At 41.7% G+C, this 16,603-nt stretch overlaps 1 protein-coding gene across 5 annotated transcripts in view; it reads right to left on the reverse strand.

The window, feature by feature from the left end:
* XYLT1 (xylosyltransferase 1) overlaps positions 1 to 16,603 on the reverse strand; it is a 202,502-nt gene that overhangs the window by 49,058 nt on the left and 136,841 nt on the right. For all 5 annotated transcript variants that reach the window (XM_075105158.1, XM_075105157.1, XM_075105160.1 and 2 more), the window contains 2 exons: positions 15,976 to 16,148; positions 15,126 to 15,328 (listed from right to left, as the gene is read on the reverse strand). In XM_075105158.1, coding sequence (XP_074961259.1) covers positions 15,126 to 15,328; positions 15,976 to 16,148 — 376 coding nt within the window. The remainder of the gene's footprint in view (positions 1 to 15,125; positions 15,329 to 15,975; positions 16,149 to 16,603) is intronic.

Below are 16,603 nucleotides of genomic sequence, written 5' to 3' on the forward strand. Positions count from 1 at the left end.
CCCAAAGTTTTGATGTTTACTCAGCATTATCTCAGCTCCAACTATGAGAGGGCTCTCCTAAACTAAGGTGCCAGTCTTGAGTAAGCAGATTTCCTTTTGGCATTGGCACATTTCATGTTCACAAGCAGAAGTTTCTGTTCGCAGGCATTAAAAAAAAAAAAGAGAGAAAAAAAAAAAGTTGTGAAAGCTATTTAAGAGAGAGAGCTGCCACGTTTGCCTGCTCCCCACTTCAGTCTCTGTCTGCCTGAAGTACAAGCAATTCGTCTAGCCATGTTTTAGCCTGTTTATCTTGGCTCTGGCACACTTCTAGTTTGTTTCCAGCCTTTTTTGGCTTTTTATCCCACCAACACAAATCTGCAAACTGAAAAAAAAATAGCCTAACATACAACCTTCTGTTTTAATTTTTGTTCTCTGGTAGAGGCAATGGTTAAATATTACCACCCCTGCTGTGGTTACAGGCATGTAAGGGATAAGCCACATAGGTGTTTTGTGTCTCTTCTGCCTTTGCAGACAGGATGCAACATCCTCCAGCAGTAGAGTGGAAGGTGAATGCCTCTGGTCCAAGGCGGGGGCCACAGAGGGGCACTGCTGCCACACCAGAGCCAAGCAGTATCAGGATCCTCAGCTCAACTCCGCTCTCCCCTGAGCAGCATAATCAATTACTTGTTCTTTTCCATATTTACTCTCCATGCCACATGGCGGATTTTCAGAAGACAAGCCAACAACAGCCATTGGTCTGGTTCAAAGTGAACTGTTTAATTTTGAAGGGATGAGAGGCATCAGTGCATGCAGGGGCAGGGGAGCTTGCACCTATTGCAAAGAACTTCACGGGAAACTTGTCACACGCAGCCAGATGGGTTCAAGACAAAGTACAATGAGGCCAATGTTCCTAGTCACTTTAGCTGACCTTCCAATAATAGCTGCCATTAACACTTTAGTCAGCAACTTTCCAAGGTAACTGTAGTTAGGATAAATGGAAAGAATTATGATTTTCATGATAAAACTGCACCAGTTAGGTGGATGACACCAATGAGTCTAAGTGTGAACGCTTTTAACCTTTTTCTATTAAGACTGTATGAAGTGATTGAATGCAGAGTGCAAAGATAATTAACACATGCTATCTGCTGAAAATTCAGCGTGGAAAGGCTATTTTAATATTATACTGTCAAAGGTCTATCATATTTCCACCTATGAGGAAGTCGAGTGTTGACATAAATGATCGTTTTGATAGACAGTGAGCAGGAAGCAGCAGTGTACTTGACTAGGTTAGATACACAGCTTTAAGCGACATTGTTATTTACATTGAGATGCATGTTTAAAGAGGATTCATGTCCAGAACATCTAAATTTAATGGTGTTATTTACTTAATTTTAACCCCGCGAGGAAAAATAAAAGAAAAAAAAGTCTTGGGTGTTATTTTCTCTTTTTTCAGCGTATTCCTATTTAACAACTTTTATGACGTTAAGGGTTTTCTCCCACTGAAAAAAACTTGCAGAATGACAGAAGCATTGGTAAATGCACTTTCTGCCCATTCTTCTACGAGGTGCATGTTGAGAAAAAGCAGTACACAAATGAACCATTATTTTATTCCTCAAAATATTAATATTCTTAGTACCCTCAACAGTGAGACAAGTTCTCTTGTGCAATTCCTTTAATCAAAGAAAAAATACTTTTTTTTCTATCCTCTTTGCAGCTGATAAAGCCCTATGCAAAAGACTGCCTTTCATTATGTTTTCATAGCTGTAATGCTCCAAAATCAGTGCAGTGCACTCAGTTTACACTAGCATAAGCCAAACCATAAACCTGTCTCTGTGTTCTTGGAATGGGCTATGGGAAATTGTAACAAAAGTTTTGTGGCGTTTCCTGTTTTAGAGGTTAGACTGATACAGACTGTAAAGGTACGTTGTTAGCATGTGTGGATAGCATGTGGATAGTTAACGGATGAAAATTAGCACTGTCTTCCTATCACTCTGAGCACTGCTCTGTTTGTCCTTGCTTATGTGTTTCATAGTAGGTAATTCTCCCAGGAAAAGTTCCTGAGCAACCTTTTTTTTTCCATAAGGCCCGTTCATTAATGTGTCAGAGTGGCAGAAAATGTAACTGTTGCCAGTTACTACATGACTTCTAAGAGTTGCTGAAATGTATTTGCCAAGACAACTTATTTTCACAAAGTTGTCTTTACCTATTATTACAACAAGCCATTGCATTACTAGTCAGCTGCATCAATGTAGAGGTCAATATAGAAAACTACCACATTTAACAAGCTAACACATGAACTCTTGATGGACCAAAACACAAGCCATCCCCCGTTGATGCTAGGATACAAGCACTACAAAGAGTTAAGACAGACATGACTATCCTGTTCCTCAAAAAGAACTGAGCCCACTTAATACGCTTGCTGAAAATTATCTAACAACAACAACGACAAGTGAAAGACTTGCCTAACCAGCTACTAATACCCAAGGATATTAAATTATTAAAAATAAACATGATAAATTTTTAGGTTTATCAAAGCACTGGGATTTTATTTAGTACAGAATGATGCTCCCTGCTTTGCATTTTTTCAGTGTTTGTCCGCTGTTGCATATTCATGTAGAACCTCATCTGCCTACACGATACATCCCATGTTGATGAAAACAATAATCACTGATTAAATAAGCAAGTGGAGTGAGCTGTAGAAATTATCACGTCCATTACTCTAATTAGTGAGACTTTGGTTAAGAGAAAAAAATCTAGATATTAGGCTGAATGGAATCTTTTTGTTTGTTTATACCGTGTGTATTTTACATGGCATATTTTATATTCAGCAATTTTTTTTCACCATCTCTGAAAATAAATTGCCAAGAGTTTTGTGTAAAAGAGAAGAAATTAAAATCAAATATGAACATAGATTTAAAGCAACCATTCACTTCATCTAGTTTATACATTGCCACATCCATCTGAAACTGTTTTTGTACAAGTCAATAAGAAAAATTATTTGCTCATTAGGTTGTGTAATTATAATAAAAAATGCTCACTTTCTTCCAAGAAAGTGGGAAGAAAGAGACCTTGAGAATGTTTTACGTGAAGAAAGCTCAGTCAAAAGCAGTATTAACACTGCTGCCTTCTCCACCCTGCTCATCATTGCAGAGTTTTGCCTGCAGACCGCAGAGTTGGTCAGTCTGGGGGTGCGATCCTGCTGTCCTGCCGGAGTGGAGACACTCCAGCACCTGTGAAGAAACACAGCCATGTGCACAGCACTCCCCTCCTGAGACATCTCACCCTGGGGCTATGATCCTCATCGTCACTCGTAGAAGGATAATGTGAGGGTGACACGAACACAGGTATCAGGCTAGGCCAGGCTGCATGCCAGAGATGGATCCAGTCCATCACTGTGGGCTGTGTATTCCTCAAGACTCGTGAGAAACCTTTGCTTCTCTGGATACAGTTGTTAAAGTGTCACTTTTCCAGCTTAAATGTTAAATCTTGGTAATTTCTCAGTTTCTGAAATGTAACTTGCTCTTGCTCCGACTGTGTGCTCCCCATGGGCCGTGATTCACCCTGTCACCCCACCCTCATCCGTTTGTCATGTCAGAAAATGAGAGCCATTCAATCATATTTTCCCCATGTCACTTTCAGAATCAGCACATGCCTGGCAAAACACCAAAGAGCAGTTCACTGCAGAACTTCAGTGAAAATGCTCCTTCACACATACTCAGCTGGCTGCTGAAGCCACTCCTCCACAGCCCCTCTGCAGGGCCACCTCCCAGCTCCATGCAGGGGAAAGCACGGCAGGCATGCTCCCAAATGCAAAGGTCCAGTGTCTTCTGCAAAGCTCTTCAGGCACGTTCCCTGCTGCCACACAACACAGTGGCTACCCAGCGCTTCATGTCAATAAAGAAATGGAAAGTACTCATGCTAAGTTTGCAAGCAGCAGGAAACCTGAGACCACCATCCCACTGCTGGAAAAGGGAGCAGGAAAGTCCTTTCTGAGGGGCCACAATGTATAGCTTAGTCACTCAATATTGGTACTGGGTCTTGCCATCTCCCTGTTTAATTTGTGGCATAAACCTAGACAAAAAGTGGCCAACATAGTCTCACCTTGCTCTGAGAGCAGATGGACCTTCTAATGCTGACGGAAAGATGTATCTCAGTAAAGAAACTTTTTTTTTTCCCCATCCCACACTTCCCAAGGGAAAGGGAAGAGGGAATGTACACTCATCCAACGACAAGCTTCAATCTCCTAACAAGAGTTATCCCAAGAAATGAGTGGTGGGACTGCACTAGCAGAGGGGCCGTGTGGTGCTCTGTGCCAGGGATGCAGCCAAGAGTCCCTCCTCCTCCCAGTGAGACCCTGTTGCTGAGGCCCTTTCCCAAACCTCATTTAAAAGTAAAGTGAATTAGAGTAAACAGGCCCTTCCCAAAGCTTCTCATGGGCCTGCCACTCCTCTTGATCCCTCAGCTGCAGAACCAACCTGTCAGAGTGCATCAATTCAAACAACCAGAAGGCAAAACGGGGAAAATGGGGTCAGGCTAATGGGATTTAACATTAATTCTGCACCAAGCCTGAAAAGGTGGAAGAACAGGGCCTGGGGGATGAAAGGGATAATGAACTGAGAGTTGATGGAAGGAAACTTAATCGGTTTTAACAACAGAAGGTCGCATTTTGTTACCTTTATTTGGGTTGAGCAATAATCTTATTTTGACAATTTATGCCAGCTGATGACTTGCCCTAATCTTCGTTGGGACTGTTTTGGAGTCAGTCAGTGAAGAACGCAGCACTGGGGTGAGGGGCACAAACGTGTGGCAGAGGGGAGGTCTAAGTAAGAAAACTACAAAAGGAACGCATAAATCAATTAACTGATATAACTGGAGCTGACAAGACGACAACTGGGAGGGTGGGAGGCTGGTGTTCCCACTCACTGCTGTGCTCAACAGAGCTGCAACCAATACCGTCTTTGCAGAGATGAGATAAGTCTTTGCACTCATGAGATCAGAAGAGAACCAGTGTTTCACTTCAATTAAACAAAAGACTATAAAAAAGACATGTGAATATAAGCTAGGCATTCTGTCACCAGCTGCCAAGCTCTACTGCCTAGCAGATAGGAGGTGACCTGGAGCGACACCCTGGTTGCCTCTGCCCTCCCCTGTTGCAATGGTTCACAAACCTGGAGGTCCTCCAGGCACTCTGTGATGATACCCAGCGCTGGTATCTCTTGACACACCACAGGTACCAGTTTCACATACAGAAAAAAGATCAGGATGTTTCAGCCTTCAGCTACAGTTCTGTAGCTGCCACCAGCAACATGACTTGAGCCCTGTGGGAGCGGTTTCAGTGCCTACACGATACCACCTATACGAAGATTTAGCAACAACACTGACCTTCACAGAACATGCATAGCCACGGTTCCTGCAATGGAAACCATCTGGAAGCTACCTTGCACCTGACTGGCAAGACACATCCCATCTTCAGAATACAATGGTCTGAGTCAGTGCTAAAACATCTTCCAAGGCTGCCCCTATTATTTAAAGCCGTAATGTAAGACAAATAACCAATTTGGCGTTACAGACTTTTTAGCCTTCAGCTGCCCCAAGAAGGCATTGTTTCAAGATTACTTGCTAGAAATCATTTTGGGGCAGCAAACCTTTAAACAGAGATTGACTCTGTATTTGAAAAAGACTTGGCCCCAAACCAGTTCCTAATGTGCCAAAGAGTGCAATTATCCTGATGAAAGGTTAGGGATGCTTGTGCCTACAGCTGGTTCATCAAGTAATGCTGAACGATGGATATAATTAAACGGCATGCAGCAGAGTAGAATGTGTGCTACAATGAACCATTTAGAGTCTCATCCCCTCCAATCAGCCTGGAACTACAGAAGTGCAGTCACAAACACAGTCAACGGTATTCAGCACCGCTATTTATATGGAAAGGGATTCAGAAGTACCATATAAATGTATTGCAACTAATAGTGCTGTGAAGGGTGAGCAGAAATGAAGCATTCAAACGTAATAAGGTACAACTGTAAAAGCCAACTGGCCACTAATTCTACCTGGGATTGCACAGCAAAATGTAGGTCTTGAATTTCTGCACCATCAGGTCAAAGCTTCCACAGTATCTCAAGATCTAAAGTTTTGACTAGGTGGCACTAGTCAAGACTGTCAAAAAAAAAAAAAAAAAGCTGGGGAGAAAAAGCCACATTCTGTAGCACATCCCAAAGGATAAAGCATGCACAGAAGTGCCCTAATCTCTTCTGATCCACCCAAGCTCTGCAGCCCTGAACACGCACACAGGTATTACTTTTGGTCTACCGAGACATGAGAGCTGAGCCAGGCCTCCTCTGCAGCATTCACAGACTGATGAAGTGGGGTTCGTTCCTTGTAGAAGAGAACGAAGGTGAAGGAGCCTCTTAAGCAACTCCCATGTAAGGGAGCGCACTGGAAAATCTCAGCCTCGTGCTTCCCTCCTCTGTCCTGCAACCACCCTCCTCCATCCTACAGCTCCTGGAGCCTGTGGACTAGAGCATCAGCATGTGATGTGGTCTTAGGGACTTCACTGAGTGACGGCAGCAGGCAGACAGAGCAATGCTGGATGCCTCTGTACAAGTTAATACAGTATGTCCCATCAGCACTCCCCATAAATCCCAGGGAGCGAGGCAGCTGGTAGCCAGCTGGCTCTTACTTTGCACGGCAATTCTAGGGAAAAAGGAGTTTCCACTGGATCAGAGTAAAGGGAAGAGGCAGTTGGGACTGTACCCTTGTGGCACCCTTGCTCGGTAACTACAATGGATTACTATTGTATTTTATTTATACAGAAGCACTTTTAAAAAAATATCAATTGTTTCAGAGCAGCTTTAATTCTGTTGCAAAGTATTTCATTCAAATCAGCCCTTCAGCTCATTCACATGCAATAATCCTGAATAAAAAGAAAAGTCAAAGTGCATAATTTAATATCAAGATAAGACCAGAATTTACGTATAAAATGGTTGAAAAATCTTTAACATCAAATACCTCTCAACTCTTATATATTGAGCCCTGTTTTGGAGGAAAAGAGTTCATCTGTTCCTCTCCTTTCTATTTCAATATCATCACTGAAAGACTGCATCAGAACAACATTTTTGCTCACCCTTTAATGGTCTTTTGGTTCGCAACTATTTAAGAGTGACTTGGGAAAGGTATTATAGCACATGTTGTTGTTTCATCTTCACTTTGAACTGCCACCAAATATTATTTTGCAGCTGTTATATTGTAAGTGGCATCCTGAAATCTAAACCAAAAAGTGTCTTAATAGCAATTTCAACAGATTTTTAATTTCCTGAGGGAATTCAGAGAGGCCACGAAGGGAGAGCGTGTTTAAAAATGCAGTGCTATAATAGGCATGTTTCCCTCTTTCAAGCAGTTTCAGCTTTTGGAATTTGATGATTTTACTCAATTTTCTAAACAAACAAACAAACAAACAACCTCCCAAAACCCAAACCCCAGCTGATGAGAGACTAAAGAGTTTCTGCTCATAAAACCCCAGGTAAATACCATAAAACCTGTTTCCCTTCACCTTCTGTTACCCACCTCACAATTAAATCCACAGAGTAAAGCCACTTGAAGCAAAGTTGCAGGGGCGCGCACAGGGGAGAAAGTCACACTTGGGATTTCCCTAACGACCAGCATCCCACTACTCTCTCAAACCCCACTGCAGCTTCTTGCCCAGGAATGCAATGAGCCGCTGAGTACCATGGGAAGGGCTTGCCAGTATGGGACAGCTCATAGGGAATTATGTTAACCATGGATTTAAAGTACAAGCGCCATTCTGCACGAAGGACCCTTTTTTTGACTTGGTTACCCCAGACTATTTGTACACAAAGAGAAGTTCTAATTGAAAAACAGGTTTCATAAGTAGCCCTGGAGCTGTGAAAGAGAAATAGTTGAGCTGGCAAAATCCCTCATACTGCTCAATGCCTTCCTCAGCCCCGACACATCAGTTACTCTTACAAAAATACTATTTTAGATATTATTCTAGCATCCTAAAGACTGTGTTGCCTAGGAAGCAATGGTACACATTATCACAATATTTGTACTGTTATTGTTTATAGATCAAGAAGAATGGTATCCAGTGAAGACTTGCCTTTAACTCTTTTAGGAGATAGAAGTTTTTCTCAGTCATAAATAAGTAAAAAGTAAACGGCATCCAGAAGGCAAATGGCAAACAGATGAAAACCGTTTGGCTCTTCACTGGAGAATCTCCCTGTGAGCAGCCCCAGAGCCAAGACAGCAGAGAAGAGGATATCAGCCAGGCAGCCCAGCAAGTGCTCAGATGCTGCAGTGCCCATCAAACTGTAAAGCTTGGCATCTGGGGCTTTCATCTGCCAGGCGGTCTTCTGAGTGTCCTCAGACGCTGGCTCAGATGCTTCAGTTCACATAGGAAGAGATGAAGGGCTGAATGTTTAGCACTGTAATCAACTAGATAACGTGTTGCCAAGTACAAGGGTGCGTTGAGTAATACTGCTATTCTAAAAATGTGCTTTATTGATGCATCTTTAATCTGTATGCACTGTGGAGATGCCTGTATAGCCAAACCAGTCTTAATGTGGGGTGCGTTTATTTCTGTTGCCAGACTGAGGCTGCTATGGAGAAAATTTCTGAAGTACTAAATATCCCCAAAAGTAACTAAGAGCTGCAGATATCACAATTCTCCAAAAGCAAAAGCTGTTTTATAGCCTTAAACCCAGGAGGGGAGGTGGAGAAAGAGTAACATCAGCTGCTGTGGCTGCACAGAGAAAGGGTGGGTCTCCCATCACTAACATTTGCCAGGTTGAAGAAAATGTTATGTTAACACCAGATGTAAATAAAATTTTTAAGCCACATTCATTTCAACATTTCACCCCACCCATCTGTGACCACGTGCAAAAACACTGCTTTGCCAACCGCTGATAATTTCACAGTAATACAGGGAAGTGGGAAAGCAAACCAAAAATATAACCTTCAAAATATATATATAAATCTCAAGCAAATGTGCTGGCAAAGTGAGGAAAGAGGAGGAGAAAAGGTTATTTGAGGGATTTAAGAAAGAAAGCACATCTGAAATTCTCAGAGAATGAGGATTCAACAAAAATACTGATAAAAGTTCCTTTTTGGACAGGAAAAAAGATTCCCTGTGCAGCGTTAAGAGTGGATTGACGTCTGGCTTGCTAGATAAAGATATTCTGAGCAAACAAAGCTGCACACAATGTCACTGACAATACTGAGATAAAAACCTCAGGCACTGGCATCTTAACAGATGTTGTACTGCAAAAGCTAGCTGTGCTGTATTTCCATCTAGATGTATAGATATGATTTACCAGTGCTTCAGTTCAGGATAACATGTGAAAGGGCACTTTAAAGAATGCTGTATTATTTGCCTAGTGCCCAGTACATTATTCTAGTGGCAAGGCCTGCATTTCAGAGCAGCATTGCAACAGTTGGCTCCATATGGGGTGTAAGGTCAAATTCAGCCCTGGAAAGTCAGTATCTTTTCTACAGGCTTCTATGTCCATCACCAGCTTATATACTGCCAGGAAGGAAATATCTGTAAGAGACAGCTCTGAAGTCTGAATCTCAGTGAGACATAGAACTGTTAAATTAAATCAAGTCAAAATGATGGGGGGTGGGCTGCCTTTTGAGCCAATGGTTTTGGTGATCCTATTTGCCATTACACAGCTTCCATCAGCCCTGCTGGCTTTGAGATTTCTAAGTTCATAACCATCAAGAGGGCACAACTGGGTCTCAGACATTTCTCACAAAGCTAGTGTGCTGTATGTGAAAGTTACTTGTTTCAGTTCTAAGAAGAGATTTTCCTGCATTTCCAATATTGCATTTCAAGCCTGCACACTGCAAAAGCTGAGAAGTTTTGCAAAAGCAATGGACAGCTTGAGTCTGGTTTACTCACTCCATGCAAACTGTATTTTCTCACTTCTTTCCTCCCAGTCACCTGCTTCAAAGTTTCTGTCATGTGGTCAACTGCCCAGGTGTAGTCTGGGCAGGTCATGGTAAATTTGACAGAGAAAAAAATCATCCCTAATGTAGTTTATATGGAGTGGTAGTCACCCATGTTTTGCAGGGCATGAATCTGGGCCAGTAGTTGAAACAAGGAAATTGCTGTTCTCTCAGGTAGTTCTAGCACCTGAAAAATAACTTGAAAAAGTGCTGAAGCATTTTTCCCAAAGGTTGAACTTCTTTCTAAAACCTGTTGACTATAATTATTTCCACCTGCCACTAGGATGAAAACATGAAGACCTATTGCCTCCACTTCCACCTTTTCACTCTTGGCAAACATTTGCTGTGCAAGGACCTCGTTCAGAAGTCATCACTTTGGTTTTGTATTAATTCCAAAACTTCATCTGGCTGCTCGCAGAGAAGAATTTTAAGTAATTAATCATCCTCACAGCCATTTTGTCTTCAGTTTCCTTCTTTTATATCCAAATGCAGCAGCCTGGTATAGCCCCAGTGCAGGACCTGGCCATTTAATTTATTAGAGATGAAAGCTGTGAAGACGACAGATGAGTGAAAGGACAGCTTTATCGCTATTAGGCTCTCTATGACATTCAGATCTGGTGGGAGTTCAAATAAAACTGTTGATTTTGGGTGATTATCTTCACCAACAACTCTCTTAAAAAGTCAGAAGTGCTGGTCTGCTGGAGGAAATGCAGGACAGAGTCAGATGCCTTCCTGCTGCTAGCTGATTGGGCTGGAAACATTGACCTGAGAAAAAGGCTTACCTACTTCAAAGGACATCCCTCAAGTTTCTAAAGGAGCATTTAAATCTTTAGATGAATACTGCTATTTAGCATTAACAATGTTACCTTGACCATCAGAGGACGACACAATGAAACAGGAGCAGGTCAGTCCATAGTTCTTTGCTAGCTCATTTTTCTTGATTTCTGAGTGTGATTCTGACTGACAAAGATGATGTCCATAAATTACACCAAATTGGCACCTGTTTAAAGGACCAGCCCCCATCAGATCACCCCACTCACCCCCTGGAGTCTGTAGCCACCCTTCCCCGAGTGCTATTTGTATTATGATACATATTTCATTCAAGTTCCAGACCAAAACCTCTATCGAATGTGTCTCATTTCACCAAGTCTTCACAACACAGGCTTCTATGGAAAATACGGCCATACAACCTTTATCCTAAAATAGTACCAAACAGCAAAACACAAGTTGTTTCACTGGTTTCTTTTAAGTTTCTTTGTTATACGTGATTGCTCATAATTGAAAATGCAGTTGTATCTGCATTGCTAGCTCTGTAAATAAGCCACTCTATTTTCTTACTATTCTGAAGCACTCCCCAAGCTTCTGCTAATCATTTTGCTTGACCTTTTTAAAGACCAAGCATTAGCTGGCAATTAGATTTGGTGAGCCCTTTGGTGATTGAGGCTCAGTGATTTACTGTAAATTATAAATAGTTCAAATGTTTCACGATGTTTATTCTTTATACAAGCTTTGTGGCCAGGTAAGCACTGACATGACATTCACTGTTAAATGATCTCATTAAACTTCTTAATTTAAGTGGTGCAACACTTCACCTGCCACATTATCCAAGGACTCCTGCAATGCACATTAAATATTCAGCATCAATAGATGCTCTACCATAGTTCACCTTGTTGGGAGTGAAATTTCAGTCCCTGAACATAAGGTTGACTACCTGACACTGTTTGTCAGAGGCAATAAATAATGCAAATAGATACCCATGTAAAGCAAGAGGTTAATCAATAGATTTCCCACAGAGTTTTGAAAGAGGTTCTCAAAAGAAAAGACTTTAAATGATGAAAAAATACCACTAAAATTAAAAAGGAAAAGGAAAGAAGGTTCTGGTTTCTTTCATTTTTTTTAATGAATGCAGTGACTGTGAGAGATGATTTATTGAGAACCCTGAAGGCTTGTGCCCTTTTTTTATTCACAACCCCAGAGCAAAAGTAGGGGCAGTCACATAACCTCCAACCTCAGAGTCACTTGTAGAGGGTTTCTCTTTAGCCACTTCATCCCTCATTTTCCTGCTGAGAATGTTTAACAGAGCTGAATGGAGTCAATGTTGGATAATGCACCACAGCATTTCACTTAGGCCAATAAGTAGCATGCTGCCTCATGACTAAAGGGAAACTATTTTTGTTGGAGGCAGCTTTATGTCCAGACCTGTTTGCCAGCGAGTTCTACCGCAGTAACAACTAGAAGCACATGGATTAGGACCTCCTTTGTGCTAGGTGCTGGACCTTCAGAAAATAAACATTAAGGCATGAGGAAGAATAATAGGGTATCTGAATCTTCCTGGCTTGCATATGTTTTATTTTACACATTTTTAATTGTTTCCCTCCCAAAATGAATGGCTCTAATATTTTTTTTCTCCTTGCCTTTATATAGTATGATCCTTGACATTTGCTTCTGGATGTCTCTTCTGAAGGGTGAAGGGCTCCTAGCAATTGTAACGTAGCCTGTGAACATACCAGACTGCTCCCTGGACAGATTTAGGCTTCATCATATAGTATTAACCCCACATACTGAAAGTGTTTTTCTGACTTTTAAGGCTGGATTAGCTTTTATTATCAGAAGTAGTAAAGGTTTCCATGTTACAGATGGAACAGCAGATGGGAAGCGAAAGCTTAATGTGAAGCAGCCCTGGATAAAACTATTAATGCACAAAATTCATATGTTCTTATGCAGGGAAACCTAGCAAAAACTACTGCATTATGACTAACCAGTGAGAGATGTGTAAACTGCCCCAGCCCATTATCTGACAAATCATGGCATGAGGTCTGAAAGAAGGAAAAAAAACCCTCAAACACCCTATTTACTATTTCCTGGAAAAACAATCAGCTCTCTATGGGTATCCAGAGAGGCAGTGCCTTCCTAAAGATTATAAAGAACATTAATTTATAGCATCTCCACTATGAAAATGAAATGGACTCATATATATATTTGATAACATTTTTCCAGGGTTTATAGCTGTAATCTTCCATATTCAAAAAAATTTACAGTACCTGTAAGTTACTGTCATTAAAGTTGGAACACTTTTTACTATTTGTTGAAGTGCGTGGTGAGGAGAAGCAGCACATTTCCATCAGTGCTGGTAACAGAATACTTTGACAGAAAGGGAAGCGAGGACTTCAGACGCCTGCCCAGCTGCCGAGAGCTCACCACGCAGTGCTCAGAGCAGCTGCAATGGAGAAGCACGACCTTCAGGAATTTCCCCCATGAAGAAATGAGCGCCTGGAATTCTTCCAGCTGAATGGCTCTTGTTTAGAGTTTGAATGACTGCAAGATACCACGGCATTATTACAAAGAATCCATTAACACCGAGCTGACTACGGTCTACTCAACAAATCCTGTGATTGTTTATGGTGTTGTCTGTAAGTGACTGATCCCATTTGGCCTTGTGGTTTAACTTGTTCCACAGGGAACTAAGAGCACTTGAGACTGCCGCAGGTCATGGCCTCAGCATTACACAATGTTTAGGGTGGACTCAACACCACAGAAGGATAACTGGGTATATCTGCTGGAACTAGTCTATAATTATACTAGTCCTTCAGCAATTATTCTCCTACAATTTATTTTACTTGATTTAAAGTGCCATCACCTAACTCTTCCTTCATGGTCTTGCTTAGTTTTTATCATCAGTATAGTATTCCTCACTGAGAAAGTGAACAATAGGGAATAACAAGCTAATTTTTCCTGAAACTTGAGAGATATAGAGAACTACATGCTCTCCCTTACAGACAGGGATAATAGGTCAAATTGTTAGGTCTCTTCCTGCTGGACACCAAAAGTATTTAAATCAGATGCAACACGAAATATTGTGATTTCTTAATTCAAATCCCTGTGTCCTACCAATGCAATCTCCGTGACTCTCATGCACTTCCCTACTTTTAATCCCTGAAATGTATTGCATTTCACTGACCAGGCTTAGAAATGGGCACCAGCAATGAAGCCTTTTGGCAGTTCTCACAAAATCCTTCCTAAGGCATACACTCATGGGTTTTTTCATTTTTCACTTCAGTGGGGATTTCTGTCTGAGTAGCAGCTTCAGGAAGGGACTCCCACACTTTGAGAGAGATCTTGCAGAACCTAATCAGCAAAATGCCACAAAAGCATCTAAAATATTTCTTTTTTTCTGAGTATTAAAAGCATGTTATGTCATCACTCATCAGAAAATCACCCAAGAAAGTTACTACCCCTTTTATCAATTCATTTCAACATATAGGGAAACAGAAGTCACAAGGAGAACTTCCTCTTTCCCTCTTCTTGATAATTCTTATAGCCTAAAACCAACAGTTTAAGGAGACCTGTTTTTTGGGGCAGCTTGAGTCTTCTGGGGCTTCTTTTGGATGTAGGAGGGTTTTTTTGGTGGTGTTTGGTTTTGGTTTTTTGTTTTTTTTTTTTTTTAATGGACTAATGTAGTAAACCTTATTGAAGGCAGTTGTGGGGCCTGGGTTATGTAAATCCAGAAAATAAAATTTCACTTAAAATCACGAGCCTTGTCATGTGGTGGTGTGTGAAGTTCTTTACCTGACACCATCTGAATAAAGATATTCAGGCAATGGTTTATGCTGAAGATATTATTGACTCCTAGCAACTTATTTGTCATTTCTGCTTTCATTATCCTCCGCAGAAAAAGTACTAAAATAAGGAAGAGGAGATCATTACCTTCACTGAATCTATATTCATACCTTCAACACTTTCTGAGACATCAAATCAAACTGTTGATCAAAACCCTGGAAGGGAGGAATCTTCCATGCTTGGGGTTCGTTTGGAGAGATCCAGTACTTCGTGCTACTTTACTCATCCTCTCTTGCAGGTGCCCCTTGGTGGAAATAACGACTAAATAGTGCAGCCCCTGCTTCCTCAGTAAAAGTGAAGAACCAGTGCTGCTCGCCTGCTCACAGATGCAGTCCCTCCTAGCTAAGCAGCAGGCACACAGGGTACAGTAAGGTGATTGTCTCCTTGGCTAAAGTGTTGTTGTCGGACACCAGCCTCACCAAGGAGTCTTCTGCTATAAGACAGAAGAAACTGCCCCTCTGACCTCTGCTTCTTGCAGCACAGCACGGACATGTCATCCCTTATGTCCTACAATACATACTTCCTTTAAGAACAAAACATGTACATTCTTAAAATACTCATTGTACCTGATTGGGTAGTCGGCAGCACTGAGGTTAATGAAGAAATCCCATGGCCAGTCACTCATCTCCATTAAGTCCCTCATGGCCTGCAGGTAGGTGGACAGAAGACTTGCTCCTCCCCAGATAGTTGCCATTCTCCAAGGAGTGACTCTCACATTTGGGTACTGGTGGGCAAACTGGAGAACTTGCCGGTGCAAGTAATTGGATCGCTTTACAGGAGAAAAAAGTAATACATTCAAGTTACTCTGTCCAAAATTGTCCCTCCCTGTATTCACTCACCACCAACTCTACTTCTTCACTCACTGAGCCCTGCCATTACTTTGCCCTCACTCACTGTGGTGCACAACCTTCTTTTGCTAAATGCTAATTTGGAAATGTACAGAGATCCCTGTTTAATGCTCTTTATTACAACTACCATAACCACTAATCAGTGTAACTAGCTCTTATTTATCATCTGTCATCAGCAGATCCCGAAGGTCTTTCATAACGGAGGTGACTGTTACTACGTCCCTTTTACAGTGTGAAGTAAAGTAACTTGCCAAGGCACCTCGGGTCAGCTCTCCATCCAGTGGGCCACTATTATCAGTCTGCATCAACTTATCAATTACTGTTCACTAAATGTACAACAGACAGACATGGATAGATACTCATAGACATACAAGGAGAAATGAAGGCTGCTACATAGAGAAGATAACAAGAAAGAAAAAAAAAAGGGGCTCCAAGTATATAACAGATGGAGAGACAAAAAGTGACATGCATACTATGCAGCAGAGGTAAAGAGAAGATGAAGAAGATGACAAAGATGGGCAGATTGACAGATGGCGCGACAGGCAATTTATAACCAATGATATATTACCTTGTCAACATGAATGTAATAAAAATGGTCTTTATGGTAAATAGCCTTAAACATGCGCTGGAGCTGCCGAGAAGCTCTGCCATGAACAACCAAGACAAATGCGATCCTGACTGGGTTGGCTGGCATGTATTCTACGGAGTCCTCATCCCACTGTACATTGTTGTTGGCTTTTCCTGTTCAAAAACAAAACACAGGACATCTGAGTGTATCCACAGGGCAGGGGTGTAGAGAGCAGTATACATTTCACCTTGGCTCTTTCTTCAAAACCAGTTTCTCAGGAGAAGCGAGAACTCACAAGGGGTGCCAGCCTGTGTGCCATCAAGATCATACCCCTCTCCTCCATCATTGTATGGTCATCATACCATGGGCAGCAGCCATGCCAGCCTTCCCCATGCAGCCCTGCCTGCGTTCCTGAATCTGAACAAGGCTACATGAACACAGCTAAGTACCCAAATAAGTCGGACCAAGCTCTACCTGGGTACGTACATTTGTATCTTCAAAGGAATCACGTCAAAGTTTGTAAGCACTGTTCAAAGTATTAAAAAAATACCAAGGCCAACTTCCCCCCTGCTCCCCAGATATTAAAACCCCCATTTATCAAAAGATGCTCATTCCCATGATCAGCACA

This window comes from Phalacrocorax aristotelis, chromosome 10 (assembly GCF_949628215.1).
Source record: "Phalacrocorax aristotelis chromosome 10, bGulAri2.1, whole genome shotgun sequence".
NCBI lineage: Eukaryota > Metazoa > Chordata > Aves > Suliformes > Phalacrocoracidae > Phalacrocorax > Phalacrocorax aristotelis.